Source organism: Trifolium pratense, linkage group LG7, assembly GCF_020283565.1.
Source record: "Trifolium pratense cultivar HEN17-A07 linkage group LG7, ARS_RC_1.1, whole genome shotgun sequence".
Taxonomy (NCBI): Eukaryota; Viridiplantae; Streptophyta; class Magnoliopsida; order Fabales; family Fabaceae; genus Trifolium; species Trifolium pratense.
In genome coordinates this window covers 4,017,535-4,033,979 of record NC_060065.1, presented here as the reverse complement: position 1 = coordinate 4,033,979, position 16,445 = coordinate 4,017,535, and the positions used below count along the sequence as shown (strand labels likewise).

The following is a 16,445-nucleotide window of genomic DNA, read 5'->3' as shown; positions in this document are numbered from 1 at the left end:
TCTTCACATTCAAGCTGCAAATTTAGGAAAAAATAAATAATTGAGCTATTTGGTGATGTGGGTATTGTGTTAGAGGTCCAGATTTACACATGAGGTAAATTCACGGGAGGAAATCCACATCCGGTGTTGTGTATCAAAACAGTAGCCTCTATAGTCGAGGCTAATGATCTAAAGGGTCTCTCAGCCCCTCGAGCGTGGCATAGAGACCCTACCTAGAATGCCATTAGGGCCGACCCAAGGACAAGACAACTCAAGGAAGGGCTTTAGACCCCCGAAAAAGAAAAAATTTACTAAGGAAAAAAGACCATCTTATAATTCATAAGTTCATTAGTTTATGGTAGAAAAAAACTTCGGAAAAAAACAAAAAGACATCTCAAAAAACAAATTATAAAAATGAGACAACAACCAAACAACTCTTAAAAAATTCAAGCAACTATTTTTTACTTCATTTTAGAATTCGTTTTAAGCCACATTTAGTGTTGGGTCAGTCCTGAATGCCATTATTCCAACCTAAATTTCATAGCACTATATTTTCGAGATATTATCTGCTTTGAATGTAAACTTTTGTGATTTTGCCCTTTGGAATATGTATTCGGTGTTGAGGAGTTTGTATTGTTTATAAACTATCAATAGTCTCGATTCTCAAATAATGTGAATGAGATATTTTTTGATGTACCGAAACATTAGGAATACAAAGATATTGAAAACCAAATACTAAAATTTTGTGTATGCAAAGATACATCATCATCATTGACCCTTTGTTCCTTTATTTTTCAAAATGTGTCTCGCAGACTCTATGATTACAAAGTCTTCCCAGAAGTATAGGTGGGAAAAGGTTTGTTTTTTCTAACCTAACATATTTGATTATAATGTGCAAGAAATGGAACATATGCAAATCAAAAGACATTATTTTTACAGCTAGCTAAGTTCTATCATGATTTGCACAAAATAGTTTTGCCTTTTCTGCATTCCTCTTGAGTGCAACTAGTTAATATTAATAATAAGTGGTGGAATTTTTTTTTTTTTTGGTTGATATCTATATGCTTATTCTATTTTGAGTATTTATGAATTTTCAAAATATAAAAATAGGGACCAATACACAAAATTTAAAAGAATTATATATAAGGACCAATTTGAAATTCATATTGTATAGACTTTGTCTAATATGTATGAAGTGCGACAAATTTTTTACCATATGTACATGTTTGTTTCTACTTTTAAATTAATGAGTTTCACCATTGAATTAATATGTCACATTATATTTCATTTGATTCAATGATGAGATATATTGATCCAATCATACAGAACAAATTGTTTTTTATAAAAAAGACCAAACTTTTTATTTTTTGATAAAAAAAGAAGTAAACAATCCCTCTTTTTAATATGTAGTGGAAGGGTAAAAGAGGAAACTAGTAGAGCACCCGAGAAGGTGGTAACACTGGTAAGTTGGCAAAAAAAAAAATCCCTCTTTGAAAACCACATCTCCATGGGCCGAGTTGGAATGGAGGCCCAAGATTATATGAGCCCAAACCCATTGTTGTATTCGTCTTGCTTGCTTTCCCTCCCTCCCTCCCTCCCGTCCGTTTCTTTGTATCGTGGCCGCTACAACTGCAACGCAACCTCCTCTTTCAGTTCAATTAGGTAACTTTTAGTGGTTTCGATCTATTTTTATTCTCTCTAATCATTTCGTTACGATTTTTGTATCTTCTCATTTGATTTCGATATAGGCTGAATTTAAGGTTTGTTTTGTTTTGTTTTGTTAATCAATTACTATATAATGTTGACATGCACACCATGTGCTCGCCATAATTCCTTATGTGATTTGCTATAGTATATATACGTCCTTGTACGAATTTCTATGTTCACTAGGTTAGATGAAACTCGGTTCGTAATTTCAATCTTTAATCTACTTGATATTTATCATTTGATTGTTGGTCTGCAAAATGTAAAATTAATGACATGTGATGGAACCTAGTTATTTGTACTTTTGTAATAGAAAATATGTTTCTTTATCAACCATCAGTGTGTCCTGTTTATTCTGACAATTCTTGCTTTAACTATGCTGCAGTTTGAATCAACAGATATGCCTGAGACTGGGATAAATTCAACTTTCAGCAAGTCAACTGGATTGCCTCGAAAGCGCTTCTATCGTGCACGAGCACACAGCAACCCACTCAGTGACTCTCACTTCCCAGTGCCGTTGTCGCCCAGTCATGTTGACTATTCCCTCCATTATCCTCATTTCTTTCCCTCATCTGATCAAGCTGATAGTTCCAAAAAGATCAAGTTTGCTGATATTGGCTGTGGTTTTGGAGGGCTGCTCATTAGTCTTTCCACTCTGTTCCCAGAAACACTGATGATTGGAATGGAACTTAGAGATAAAGTGTCCGAGTATGTCAAGGAACGGATTTTATCTTTAAGGGTAGCAAATCCAGGTCAATACCAAAATATTTCTGTGGTTCGGACTAACTCCATGAAGTACATTCCCAATCACTTTGAGAAAGCACAACTCTCAAAGATGTTTTTCCTGTTTCCTGATCCTCATTTTAAAGAGAAGAACCATCGTCGTCGGGTTATCAGCCCATTCTTACTAGATGAGTATGCTTTTGTTCTTGAGGTTGGTGGAATTATATACACAATAACAGACGTCGAAGAACTTGGGGACTGGATGAAGACTTGTTTGGAGAATCACCCTTTGTTTGAACCGTTGACTGAGAAAGAACTTGAAGCAGATCCAGCTGTTAAGCTTTTAAGCTCTGCTACTGAAGAAGGTCAAAAGGTTGCTAGAAATGATGGACAAACTTTCCAGGCTGTATACAGACGCATTGCAGCATCTGATCAAATATCTTAAGTCTTTGGTTGCTTAATCTAAGGTGCTAGGATGCAAAAGTTTATTGTTACAGAAGAATCATATGGTCTTTGCATCTTTTATTTGCTATATATGTATTTATTTTAGTGTTGAATAGAACCTGTTCAAAAGTGAAAGCAGAATTATTATTATGAATGTAGTTCAGAATTCAACCCTTTTGATTTGTCACCGGTGGCTGTTTTGGTTAATTAATATTTGCCATCAATGTGAATTATTCACTTTTGCAAAGTTAATGCCTTCTTAATTTCCATGTTTATTGGTGCACTCTAACCTGCATTTTAATATTTCTTCGTCTGGCCTGTGTCTTCTGGTGAATCTAAGCTGTGTATCAGTAGATTTGATCAATAACAGCTTAAGACATTTTGGCGAGCAATTTTAATTAATTAAGAAAATATTGAAGTTGGAGGCACACTAACTGGGAAAGAAACCCAGTCTTCACAGAGAAGCTCTAGTGTATATCTGGCATTGCCGTGGATTTGTTAAAATCAGGGTGGGAGTGTAACTTTTACAAAATCATGATGGCTCTTTTTGATAAATCCAACATGATATCAAACATGCCGCTAGTTTTATGGATTTCAGCATTGTAATATTAACAAACATCTGCATTAGGTAATGAATATCAACTTGCCCTAAATTGTACTGGAATTGGAAGTACTCTAAACTGTTGAAAGTGTTGAAACACAGAGAATTGGAAGAGAATTGTGAGATCAGAGAAAGTGATAGCTGACACAAGAGAATTACACATAAATGTAAATTATGAAATGATAAAATATAAAAAGTTAAACTCCATTTAATTTAATTGTAAAAACATTTTCTATTTTCATTTTCTAAAATGCGTGGCCACTTTAACTTGCTAATAAGATGTAAAGCTTATGAAATATTCCGTTGCGACGAAGATGAGATAAAATGTTAGTTAGAGATGATATATTTTTAAAAATAATAAACAATTTTGACATTTTTGTTGTTTCCAATAAAATGCACATAACATCAAGACTCAATAGTAGTATTTCCATGTTAGTAACTAAAATTTAAAGAAAAGTAAGAAATTAAAATAGTTTGAATCTTTTTGTTTTCCTTACAAAATATATGGGGTCAAGGAATGATCTCCCAAAGAGCATTGCACACCAAAATGTTCAATGAATTTGGTTATAGATTCAATTTTATTAGTATGCTTATTCTAGGTAGTTTATTTAACTTCTATAACCTTCACTAGCACATCATAATTTCTCTATTCGATACTAAAATATGTTTAGTTGAAATTGATTAAAAAGAAAAGGAATGCCAATCGACACAGGTAGCCGGATTGAGTTCAGCTGAGCAAAACGACTTATATATAAAATAAACAGAAGGGGAAAAATAGAGCAACTGCAATGAGTAATAAAGACTAAACTGTAGCCTGTGGAACTGATAATCATTTAAATGGGAGTCATTTACTACAAAAGGCATTTGGCTTCTTAGGCTGGAATCCTATAGAAGGGATGATCAACGGGTTGGCGAGTAATAGTCCGTTCCGCAGAACCATATATGTTAATAGCCACGTAACAAGTCAGTAAAGGAGGACTTTTGAGGACTCTACTTGATGTGATATAATACCCTGCATAAAGAATAATAACTAGTCATTACAAGTTAACATACACACATACATTGATTTATTTAGATCAAGCCCAGCAACTACTGATAGGGAAGAGAAACCAAACCAACCATAAGATAACCAAGCTTCTTCTTTGCATTTATGCGATCTTAGTCGTGATCCCAATTCACAGCTTGAAATATTTTTCTGCACCCCTGCTACATATTGTCAACCAAATATATTTAAAAGGTGTTACTGTATAAATTTAGTAATAATACAAATTGAAAAGAATCAGCTAGTCAATGACTCATGTTTAGTTATCCTAAGATGATCTTAGCGGCTATGTTGTAATGCATTGTAGAAACAATGAACTATATGGTTCTGATTATCAAATGCAGTGCAGAATCAACCAGCTCAATAGCACTAGACTTGTGAAAGCACCCGAATTGTGTTTCATCTGATGAAACCCTCTGTACCAATCACATGATTTTACTTAAAGATATTCTAATGAATCCACAAATGTCATTATAGTATTTTCTGAAGACACAAACAAGTATTTTCTGGCTTCAGGTCAGTGTGGATTAGGTGTAGTTCGTGCATATCAGAAGATGATAAAGCGCAAGAAAAAGGTTATAGTATGCAGACACAACAAAGATACACTGCATCCAGGGACAAACAAAGCAAGGGAAAAGATTCGGTTGATTTTTAACCAAGAGGTATAAGAATAAAACATGAGGAATACATAGAAAGAACAAAAATAATTCAGAGACATGTTACATTATAGTATTTATTTCTCCTTAGAAAATCAATTAAGTTTGGCCCTACTTATGTTTTCTCATACGAACCTCTTGTCTCCGGCTATTGGGGATCCCATTTCCGTACCAACTCAAGATATACTTATTGGACTTTAGGTATTAACTAGCAGAAATCGTCGAGGTATTGGTGCAACCAGGTATAATCCGTTTAATTGAAGGAATTCTAAAAATGAGCAAAAATAACTCTCAAGTATATGAAGAAAAAAAAAAGAATCCTTTTTTTGCAATTCTTATGATGCAATTGTAGCTTCTCGAAGACATGATAACACCATTAAAATACGTTGATGGGAATGTTTCTGCTTGGTTACCGAATCTATGGAAAAATACTACATACAAATCAATTATAACTGAACTTGGCAAGTCAATTTACTTGCAACATAAGTGAGGATTAAGCACCATTCCTTCCTGAATTAAAAGATAAAAAGCATACTAAAACAACATAAAGACAAGCACATACCAATGGAGAAAGAGAAAAAACTAACATTTTTTCTAAAAAAATAAATGCAAGCATCACATCCATTTTCACAGTAATGCAGCTCAATACAAAATTTAATAAAACTAAAGGTGACTGGTAAATCCAAATTATAAGAAAACTTACATACAATGCATGTGATTCTCGTAATCAACCAAATTTTGTACCGTTAGTTTCCCACATCATTATATGCTAGAGGTCGAAGCACATCAACCTTCAGCATTGTTACATCATGGTATTCCTTTATGCTTATAGTCACCTTGATAGCAACATATTCTCTGATTTGGAATCCCCCAACATTCCCAAACTCATGCCTAAAGTGCCTATAGCACTAGCAATATGCCAAATACACAAGCACAACCACAGTTTATGGTGAACTTTTATCAGCATCTTCAATAAGTTACATTAAGTCATCGGTTCTAGTTTGGTGTAAAGCCAGCCCTTCTAGGATCTGAAAGACCTCTTGTGAAAATGGCTTTGAGACGTCAGCTGATACAAATTCTTGAACCATATTGTTAACCTCAATCGAACTACTCCCCGGGGTTTTCTTCATCCTCTTGTTTCTTATGAATATTCTAATATTTGATACATCTTCCAGCCTGCCAAGTTCTTTATATAGGTTCGCGAGCAAAACATAGTTCCCAAATTCCTCTGGATCCAGATCCATGAGCTGCTGCATTGCAATTAAAGCAATCTCAAGATTGCGATGAATCCTACAAGAGCTTAACAAAGAGTTCCATATCCTTGAATCCGGCTTTATTGGCATTTTTAATATTGTGTCAAGAGCCTGATCAAGGCAACCCGATCGTCCAAGTAGATCAACGAGGCAACCATAGTGCTCAATTTGTGGCTCTATATGATAATCCATCCGCATTACATCAAAATATTTGAACCCCTCATCCCACAAGCCTGCATGAGAGCAAGCCAACAAAACATCAAGAAAGGTTATCTCATTAGGAGCTACCCTCGTCTTCCGCATTTCTTCAAAAAGTTGAATTGCCTCGTAACCTTTTCCATGATTAGCTAACCCTCCAATCATGGTACTCCAAGAAATCACATCCTTCTCAACCAACTGATCAAACAAGCTCCGAGCTTCATCAATACAACCACACTTAGCATACATTTCAACCAATGCATTGCATATACCAGTCTTCTGCAAAAACCTGTTTTTCGCAGCATACTTGTGAATCCATTTCCCAACCTCAAGAGCTCCAAGCTGTGCACAAGCTGGCAAAACAGCTATAATACTAATCTCATCAGGTTCAATACCCACCATTTGCATCTCCCGAAAAACATCCAATGCATCAGCATAGCACTCTGTTCTACGATACCCAGTTATCATAGTTGTCCATGACACAATTGTCCTAACAGGCATTTCATCAAACAATTTCCTTGCACTCTTCATCTGCCCCAATTCCACATACCCAAATATCAAACTATTCCAAGAAACCACATCTCTATAACCCATTTCATCAAACACCTTACACGCATTCGTCAAATCCCCACATTTCATATACATACCAATCAATGCATTCTCCGTTATATAATGCGAATCAGTCCCAAATTTGAAAGCTAGCCCATGAACCTGCATACCAAGACGCTGACAAAGAATCCCCGCGCAAGATTTAATCACAAACTGGAACGTGAATTGGTCTGGAAAAACTGATTTTGTTGATTGTGTTAGCATTTCAATGAAACGAGTGATTGCTAAGGAATAGTGGCGATTGTGTGTGTAGGTTCTGATGATGGCATTGTAGGAGAAGATATTTGGGTGAAGGAGTTGTTGGAAGAGTAAGGTAGCATAACCAACGTTGGCCATGTTGTCGCATGAATTCAACATTTTTGTGACTAGAAAGTTGCTTTGTGAGAGTGAAAGCTTTACTATGTGAGCGTGAATTTTCTTCAGTTCTGTTATTTTGAAGCAGTTTTTCAACGAGGTGATGTAACGATTTTCGAGTTGTCTTATGAGAATCGTTCCCATGGATGATTATTAGTAACGAAGAGTTCTCTTATGATGATTAGTGATTACAATACTTGAATGACTGCATGGTGTTCTAGTACAAAGTAAGCATATTGTGCCAAAATCCAATTCCAATATACTAGTAACTTGCTACATAAGTCTACTTTGTAATCACAAAATGGCGCATGTTCCTTTTTCTCGTGAGTTAGCAAATCCTTTTATCTATTCTCATTGCCCAGTTATAATGAACTACTTGGAAAGTTAGAATTCAATGTACTACCATTGTATTGTTTTTATGAAATCAAATTTTAGGAAGAAGAGATCATATCTCATTTAGAGAAAGTCTTAATAACTCAAAGAACATCGTCAACAATATTTATCTATGTACCTACTTGCCTGAGTTTTCACTCTAGGGTTGCCCCATCAATTTTGGCTAATGGAGCTGCTGATTGGATTTGTTTGGATTCTGATGGGCCGATCACTTTTGATTCGAGATCGGGAGTTAGAGTCCAATGACATCTTTATGGGTTGGGTTGGTGGTCTTCTTTGGTGGTATGAAGGCTTAGGAGTTTTGTTCCTGATTATGAAATTAGGAGGAAGACCTTGTTTAGGTGGGGTTTTGTGTTTTGATGTTTATTTCAAGTGTCGGCGCCGCTGTTATGTAATTCTGTTTTCACCGGTCTTTGTTCATCTTGTGCAGAGACCCGATTATTAATATATTTGTCGTTTAAAAAAAAATTATACGTGTACCAAAATATTGCAAACATTTTGATCTGAGGTTACAAATAAATAGGTTGAGTTTAAAGACAATCCAATGAGAAATATTTTAGAAAGTAAAAATAAATGATGACACAAGTGTTGTACCAAAAAAATTTTGATGTCACAAGTGGTAAATGTTTGAATATTTTAATAATTTTTTTCATGGTTCAAATTTTAACCTCTGCGTACGAAAAAATTCTGAAGAAATCAAATTTTTATTTTGGTTTGAACTAGATATATCTTCGACACGCAACTAGAAAAACTAATCCTTCTTACGAGGTAAGAAAACTAGGCTTGTGCAAAAACAAAAAATTGTGTTAGAGTTCCTATATTGCTGCTATGTCATCCCAAGTTTTTTTTCTTTTGTGATGGTGGTTTATGGCATGTGACATGAGTAGTGTTATTTAACTTTTATAAAAATAATCACTTATAGGTTATAAATATGATGTGACAGAAAGAAAATAAAATAAATAAGTTGTAGCCAAACCATATATATTTGCAAATTTGGACATCTTTCTCATGTCCACCACCAGTTCTCTTTGCAATTTATGCATTGTATTTGCGAGGTTAGGTTCGTTTCATTTATTATTTATTATTCTTCTATTTGTTCTCCATTTATTTATAGAGAGAGATAGACACAAGTAAAGATTAATGAGACTCATTAAAAGCGAGTCCCACTAATTTGTGGGTCCCACTAATATTCACTAGAGGAATAATAAATGGAGGGAACCCAAATCATTTGCCACTAAACATAAGAGAATACCTACTTGTCAAAAAAAAACTAAAAATACGACCCAATTTTTTGAGTAAACATTGCGGCACTTGATAGTTTTACTCTTGATTACATACTTAGATTAAAATGAGTAATATAGTATACATTATGTTAAATTAAACTCTTGTACAGTTTATTTTTATTCAAGGAAAACTCGTAAACAAGACATCAATCCAAACTAGGGACACAAAAATTGAAAAAGATGTGAAGAATAGCTCAAAAATTAACTTTCAAATGATGATGGCCCGGGAGAGTCAAGCTTACCAAAGTGCCATCTGAATGATCAAAATATTCAACGTTTGGATACATTCAAATTTTCGGCATTATGTTATTGATACTTTTTAAACTTCACCTTCTCGAGCACAACATAATACCTCTATCCAGTAACTATGTTCTGTAGCATGGAGTTCTTATCCCACCAATCCATTTCAAATACAGTTTGTTGAATCAAACGAATCATGATAAAAAAAATATTTTCAACGCGACTAAACCACTGCAATAAATGATAAATCCATTTAAAGCAAAATTGTACCCCGTGCATTGATAATCATTAAAATGGGAGTCATCCCGCCACAAAAGGCATTTGGCTTTTAAGTTGGAATTCTAAAGAAAGGATGATCAAGGGCTTCGCGAGCAGTAATACGTTTGGCCGGATCATATGTTAATAAGCCATATAACAAATCAGTTAATAAGGACCTTGAAGATTCGACATGACTTGATATAATATCCTGCATATAATTGGTGATTGCAAGTTAAAATGCACATTATTTGATGTATTAAAATCAAGTCCAGAAACTACTGCTATAGAAAAAGAAACAAAACAAACCTTGAGATGACCAAGCTTCTTCACTGCATTTATGCTCTCTCTTGAAACAGCTCCTTCAGGCCATCTTAGTCGTGATCCACGCTTGAAATACTTTTCGACACCCCTGCAACATATTGTCAAGCAAATGTTGTTAAAATATGCTACTACATAAATTTAGTGCACTCAATTATAATTTAATCATCTACTCAACGAGTCATAATTTACAAGACACTAGATGTATCTCAAAACAATTAGTTTAACGGTTAGAGAAGTTTAGAGAACATGCTGTAAATTGATTACTTAGATCTTTGAACCATATGCTGTGGTAAGGGTCCCAAAACTCTCTCCATCATTGCCAGGTGCTCCAAATTTTCATGAGTCTGAAATAACGCTCCTCCCTGACAAAAGTTCCACAGTTAGAACGGTAAGACCAGCTGTTCCAGATTCAAATGATGCCTAAATCTTGATAGATAGAAGACCAACCGTGCATAATTCGATGAGAATACATCCAACACTCCACAAATCACATGGGGATGACCACCCTAGACCTGGAACATCATTTCAGACGCATGTGAGAATACATCAACCATAAATTATATGATAAACCCAACAGTCTTAATAATTTCACATAGTCGTCAGCAAGGAGTAGATTTGGCGTTTCTATATATTTTTTTCATAACGTCAACTTGAGAGAGAAAACAAAACGACCACCAAAGTGTATAAGAAGAAGAAAAATTGGGTATTCATCAAGAGAATGCAATCTAAATTGGAAAAATGTCAGTCATTAGTCATTACAGTGCAAAGGTCTCAGAACAACCAATATAGTGAACACCAAAGATCCAGGATGATAGGAGAAGATGGAAAATGGTTCCTGGAAGGTTTAATCAGAGATGTGATGCGTTTACTGGAAACATTTTTAACAGATCAAAATATTTCTCGTCATCATTCACGATTTTCATCTTCAATCACCACATGCGATGTTATACATTTACTCTGGACAAAGGAATATACAAACAAGAAAAGCAACACATTTTCACCAACCAAAGACATATTTCGTTACCTAAGATAACCTCAGGGGCTCTGTAATGCCTTGTAGAAACAATGGAGCTATGGCTCTGATTTGCAAATGCAGTACTTCCAAAATCAATCAGCTTAATAGAACTAGACTTGGGCAAGCACCTAAATTGTGTTTCATCTGACAAAACCCTCTGTACCAATCAAGTATTTTTCATTAAATATATTATTATTATAACAAATCTACAAATGTAGTTATTTTTCATCCGAAAATGCTAAGTACCTTACAACTAGGAACTTTTACATAGTCAGATGAAACAAGAAGTATGTTTTCAGGCTTCAGGTCAGTGTGGATTAGGCGCAGTTCATGCATATCTGAATATGACAAGGCAAGAAAAGTATGTTAAAGTAAGCATACACAACAAAGAATAACAATACATCCTGGGACAAACTAAGCAAGCTAACAAAAAATATGTTGTTGATTTATAACCAAGAGGTATAAGAATAAAACACGAGGAATAAACTGGAGGTCAAGAATAATCCACAGACATGCTACAGATTCCAAAAGCTGTCGTCCAAATTCACGAACAAGATCCACAGGGAATGGGCAGTATTTATTTCTCTTTAGAAAATCAAATAAGCTTGGTCCAAGCTTCTCAAAAACCTGATAACACCATTAAAATGCGTTGAAAGGAATGTTTCCACTCAGTTTCTAGATCTTTAATAAATCCCATATGGACATATGAATACATAATAATTTATTATAGCTGAACTTATCAAGTCAATTTACTTGCAAGATAAATTGGTGAAATCACCTATCCTTCCTGAACTAAAAAAACAAGCAGCGCAAAAGAACAAGACTATGCGCCAATGGAGAACAGAATTAACCAATTTGTTTTCAAAATCACAATCATCGCATCCATTTTCAAAATAATGCAAAACTAATCCCTACTCCACCCCCCATTATTAAACGGGTCTTCAACTCAACCCAAATTTTATCAAAACAAACACCCAAATTTTATCAAAACAAACTAACTGAATTATGTAAATCCAGGAAAGAATATAATAAGACTACTTACAATGCATATGTGATTCCGGTAATCAAACCAATTTAAGATCTGTACACAGCTGCAAACAATAATAGTGATGGAGTAAATATTTATATCACATCTCTTAATATTAAAAAAAAATATATTAACCAAATTTTAGCAGGTATTATACCGTGAGCATCCCACATCACTCTTCGTAAGACGTTCAAGTACATCAACCTCGATCATTGCTGCGTCGCGATATTTCTTGATGCTTCTAATTACCTTGATAGCTACATAATCTCTTGTTTGGCGATCCCAACATTCCAAAACTCGACCAAAGGTGCCTACAGCACTAGCAATATGCTGAATGACACAACCACAGTCACAATAAAAATTTAAACTTGTATTCAGAGAGCACTTGACCGCTAACCTTCACCCATTTTGCTGAGAATTTTATCTGTCAATAAAAAATGAACAAAAAATTCAAACCACTGCATCTTTCAAAAACACAAAATTGAAAGAAAAAATAAAGACAACAAACAAATAAATATCATTATAGCACATGAGCAGCAACAATTTTTTTTTTCTATAAGCAATGTTAGTTGTTAGTATTACAAGGTTATGTTCGTTTTTTCTCTTTTGCCGGGACCTGAACACTGGACCCCTTGCTCCTTAACCTTTAGCTGAACTATAATTGATTATCATATGTTCGGCTGTTTTCAGCTAGAATTGATTTTGCATCGAAAATTGATTCTAACCAAAAGCTGAAATTTGTAGCTTTTGGTATTTACAATTGAATTTTAACCTTGAATTTATTTTTCAACCGAATTTTACATGAATGTATCAAAACATAAATAATTTTTCATTCAACTCATTTCTAGCCAGAATCAATTATTTCAAAATCAATTTATGTCACCGAATAACAAAACATGCACTAAATTGGCAAAAAGGGGTTTATAATCATAATTATAATTTTGACAATAATAATTATACAAAATGAAAATAATTTACATCTAGGAGTGAGATTTTCGCCGAGATTAAAGACATAATGGCCATCGCGATCATCGTCTCTCCTCGGCGGCGAAGCATACTTTTTTTCGATTCCTTCATGACCAACCACCGCCGAAATTCTCTGTGCCTAAAATTAAGAAATTATTAATCAAAAAATGAAGAAAGAAAAAAAAGCAATAATTAAGGAATTGAAGGAGGTTAATTTACCGGTGGAATTGAGGGAGGTGGAGCTGCATCCCAAGCGAGACGAGGTCGTTTACGAGTTCGTTCCTTTTCCATGATAGATACCATTGACATGCAGATTAAGTTAATTAGTTGAAAATCATATCTGCGACGAAATTTTCTAAGAAAAATTAGATTTGAACTGAGAGAAATAGTTTGTGTTGAAGAAAGATGAAGAATTGAATTGCAGAGAGATACGAGATTCCTGTGTCTGTAATGTAATGTAAGAACGCAAAATCAAAATAAACCGTGACAAGTTAGGGTTCGGTTTGTTTTTTATTATTGGATAAAAATAATTGCAATTTCGCAAACGATGACGTTTTGTCCGTATAAATAAATAAGACTACTCAATGTTTCAGCTCCTACCAACGAGGGGTTTTCGATCTAGTGGAAAATGTTAGATTCTCAAAAGGTGACAAAGGCTTTGTTCAATAAAAAATAGTGGATGAGTTTATATAAGTTAGCTGATTGAATTTGTAGTGTTTGGTAAAATTAGTGGTTGAGCTACCTTATAAGTATGAAATGACATAAAAATATATGTTTAATTAATATTTAATTTTTTTAAGTAAGATGATAGAGATAAAATTGGAAGAAAATATGATAAGCTATAAGCTACTTAAAATAGCGTTTGAAAAATAAGCTATAAGCTAGTAAAATAAGCTATAAGCTCTTTTTCAAAAACTGTTACCAAACAGAGTTTATAGCATAAGTTATAGTTTTCACATTCATGTTTACTTGAAAATCATCTATTCTTAAGGATCTTGGAAATATGCTCTCACATGATAAAGACTTTCAAGAACATGTAATATCCATGATGATAGAAAATATATTAGTAACAATAATCCTCCGATTCTCAATCTATCTTTTTTCCGCCCGTTCTTTCTCATACTCATTCTTGATGATAATATGGTAGAGAAACATTTATGGATGAGACATAACCCATAATATTCATTGGTTGGTTGGTTGGCTACACTGCCAATGTCACTACCTACCTTTCATGACGACATTCTGAATGTCGCTACCTCCTTTCCCTGCTGCAATCGCAAAATTTGTCCCCTCGGAGGGATATTACGGGAAAAAAATTTGGAGAGGGATATTATGAGAATTTTAAAAGGACATGGGGTATATTTTGGGGAAAAAATCCAATATTTGACCTTACCAAATATAGCCATAATAATTTTTTTTTTTATAAGCAATGTTAGTATTACAATGTTATATTAGTTTTTTCTCCTTTGCCGGAACTTGAACCCTGGACCTCCTGCTCCTTAACCCTTAGCTCAACTCGCTTGACCAATTAAGCTACCCATAAATTTTAAATTTTGGTTGGAATAGGTAACCAGATGTGTTGATACATTACGAATAAGATTATCTTAGCTTATTTCTTTAGTTTTAATTTTTCTTTTGGGGTACAATCCTTTAGTTTTATAGTCTTTTAATTAATGTTTTATTTTATTTTAGTCTTTTAATTCATTTTTGTTTTATTTTAGTCTCTTAATTATATGTTTGTGTCCAAAAAATTGTATTTTTGTTGGTCCTATTGGTTTCTTTTGCTTAGTTTTGTGGGGCAAGAAATTGTGACTCGTGTATATGTATCATTTAGGATTTGTGATGCGGCATTTCAGACTCAACAATATATATATATAAATAGTTCTTCACTAGTGGTCCAAAATTAGGTGTTGTTGATGTTAGATTATTGAGCTTATACTGTTGCATACATAAGCAGAAATCGAATTCAAAACATTGATTAGGCAATATCTTTGTCATCTCATTTAAATACTCTTGGGTGTTTTGATTTTATTTTGATTAAGTGGTGTAAATCCCTTTTAACATGCCTATATTCATGTTTTCGGGCCTTACTACAAGGTGCTTGTATGCATGATCAATAAAACTCTAAGGAGTATTGCTATTTAGTAAAAAAGAGAAAAATCCATAAAAGTAAGGAATTTGACCAATTAGAAATTGGCTAACCATCCACAGGAGAGAGAATTGTTATAGTTTGTAAATATTAAATGTTGTCACATAAGATTCATATTTGTCATGTAAAGAAATTTCTTATTAAATAACATTTTTCAACTTTAAGACCAGAAAATTTTCTAATACAGTAATAATTTTCGCCTTACCTAAACAAACTAGTAACTCCAAGTACTAGCACGACTTTACTTGCATAAATTTTTTTTTATTAATGAACTTATTAGGGACATAAAATCAAAACACTAAAGAGTATTTAGACGAGATGACGCGGGTATCGCACATGATGATTAAGGAATCAGTTAAGGAAAATGCTACTATAATTTAATTTGTACCGCACATGATAATTAAGGAATCAATTAGGAAAATGCTACTAATTTTGTTCATATTTTGTCACGGAGTAAGGGTCTATTTGGCCCGACTTTTTTTCTACTTTTCCATATTTTTAAGGAGAAGGTAGACCAAACACATTTTAAATTAAGTACTTAATAAAAAAAGAACTTTTTTTTGGAATGAAAAAACTGAATAGAAGGAGCTTGGAATAAAAGGTGTTGAAACCAACTTTGGAACTACTTAACACGGAACTTAATTTTTATAGTCCCCTCTTCGATCCTCGATGGCCACTTTTTTTCATCTTTTTATATTATTTCAGTATTTTCTTATACTCCTAGTCCCAGTCCCACACTCCCACGGAATCGTATTGTTTGTGCCTGCCAATTATTATTTTATAGGCTTTAATGTACTTTTGGTCCTCCTATTTTAAAAAATTTGAATTTTTGATCCCCTATTTTGAAAAACTTGAACTTTTGATCCCCCAACTCAATTTGGTCAAATTTTTGCTTATGTGAGAAACTCATTGATGATGTGGCAATGGTCATGTAAACATATCATATTACATGTCATTAATGTTTTTCTTTAAATCAAATATTATATTTTAAAAGTAAAAATAAAAATATTATGGATTTTTAATATTATATTTTAAAAAATAAAAATAAAAACCCAAACAATGTTCATCGTTTTCTCTCTCCATCTTCATCTTCTACCCACAAACTCAAACCTAAAATCCCATAAATTAAAAATCATAAAAATCCAATCAATTCAATCAATCCATTCCTTTTTCAATTATTCTTTTCTTTTTTTTTGAAAACTTGGTATCCGGTCTTAGGACCGACTAATC

General features: G+C 33.7%; 3 protein-coding genes across 7 annotated transcripts; 1 reads left to right on the top strand and 2 right to left on the bottom strand.

Annotated features, from left to right (window-relative positions):
• Nucleotides 1–1,557: 1,557 nt before the first annotated feature.
• On the top strand, nt 1,558–3,097 carry LOC123897772 (tRNA (guanine-N(7)-)-methyltransferase). 3 transcript variants are annotated; one of them, XM_045948550.1, is made up of 2 exons: nt 1,558–1,641; nt 2,082–3,097. In XM_045948550.1, the coding sequence occupies exon 2, from the start codon at nt 2,084–2,086 to the stop codon at nt 2,849–2,851; it is 768 nt and encodes a 255-aa protein (XP_045804506.1). In that variant the 5' UTR covers nt 1,558–1,641; nt 2,082–2,083; the 3' UTR covers nt 2,852–3,097. The 3 variants fall into 3 exon arrangements, with proteins under 3 accessions (XP_045804506.1, XP_045804504.1, XP_045804505.1); XM_045948548.1 differs by having other exon boundaries at nt 1,559–1,641; nt 2,069–3,097; XM_045948549.1 differs by having other exon boundaries at nt 1,632–1,739; nt 2,069–3,097.
• Nucleotides 3,098–4,122: 1,025 nt separating this feature from the next.
• Nucleotides 4,123–8,003, bottom strand: LOC123893729 (pentatricopeptide repeat-containing protein At2g20540). Of its 2 annotated transcripts, none has more exons than XM_045943529.1 (3): nt 5,853–8,003; nt 4,571–4,657; nt 4,123–4,463 (listed from the first exon to the last, which is right to left on the bottom strand). In XM_045943529.1, exon 1 carries the CDS (start codon nt 7,705–7,707, stop codon nt 6,127–6,129), a length of 1,581 nt encoding a protein of 526 aa, XP_045799485.1. In that variant the 5' UTR covers nt 7,708–8,003; the 3' UTR covers nt 4,123–4,463; nt 4,571–4,657; nt 5,853–6,126. The 2 variants fall into 2 exon arrangements, with proteins under 2 accessions (XP_045799485.1, XP_045799486.1); XM_045943530.1 differs by having other exon boundaries at nt 4,571–4,654.
• A 1,424-nt stretch (nt 8,004–9,427) lies between these two features.
• Nucleotides 9,428–13,658, bottom strand: LOC123898486 (serine/threonine-protein kinase AFC3). 2 transcript variants are annotated; one of them, XM_045949456.1, is made up of 12 exons: nt 13,286–13,658; nt 13,079–13,205; nt 12,498–12,524; nt 12,258–12,411; nt 12,116–12,164; nt 11,586–11,700; nt 11,320–11,411; nt 11,083–11,230; nt 10,506–10,570; nt 10,323–10,420; nt 10,044–10,146; nt 9,428–9,945 (listed from the first exon to the last, which is right to left on the bottom strand). In XM_045949456.1, the coding sequence occupies exons 1-12, from the start codon at nt 13,373–13,375 to the stop codon at nt 9,808–9,810; spliced, it is 1,206 nt and encodes a 401-aa protein (XP_045805412.1). In that variant the 5' UTR covers nt 13,376–13,658; the 3' UTR covers nt 9,428–9,807. The 2 variants fall into 2 exon arrangements, with proteins under 2 accessions (XP_045805412.1, XP_045805413.1); XM_045949457.1 differs by lacking the exons at nt 11,586–11,700; nt 12,498–12,524; nt 13,079–13,205; nt 13,286–13,658 and having other exon boundaries at nt 12,258–12,496.
• Nucleotides 13,659–16,445: the final 2,787 nt, after the last annotated feature.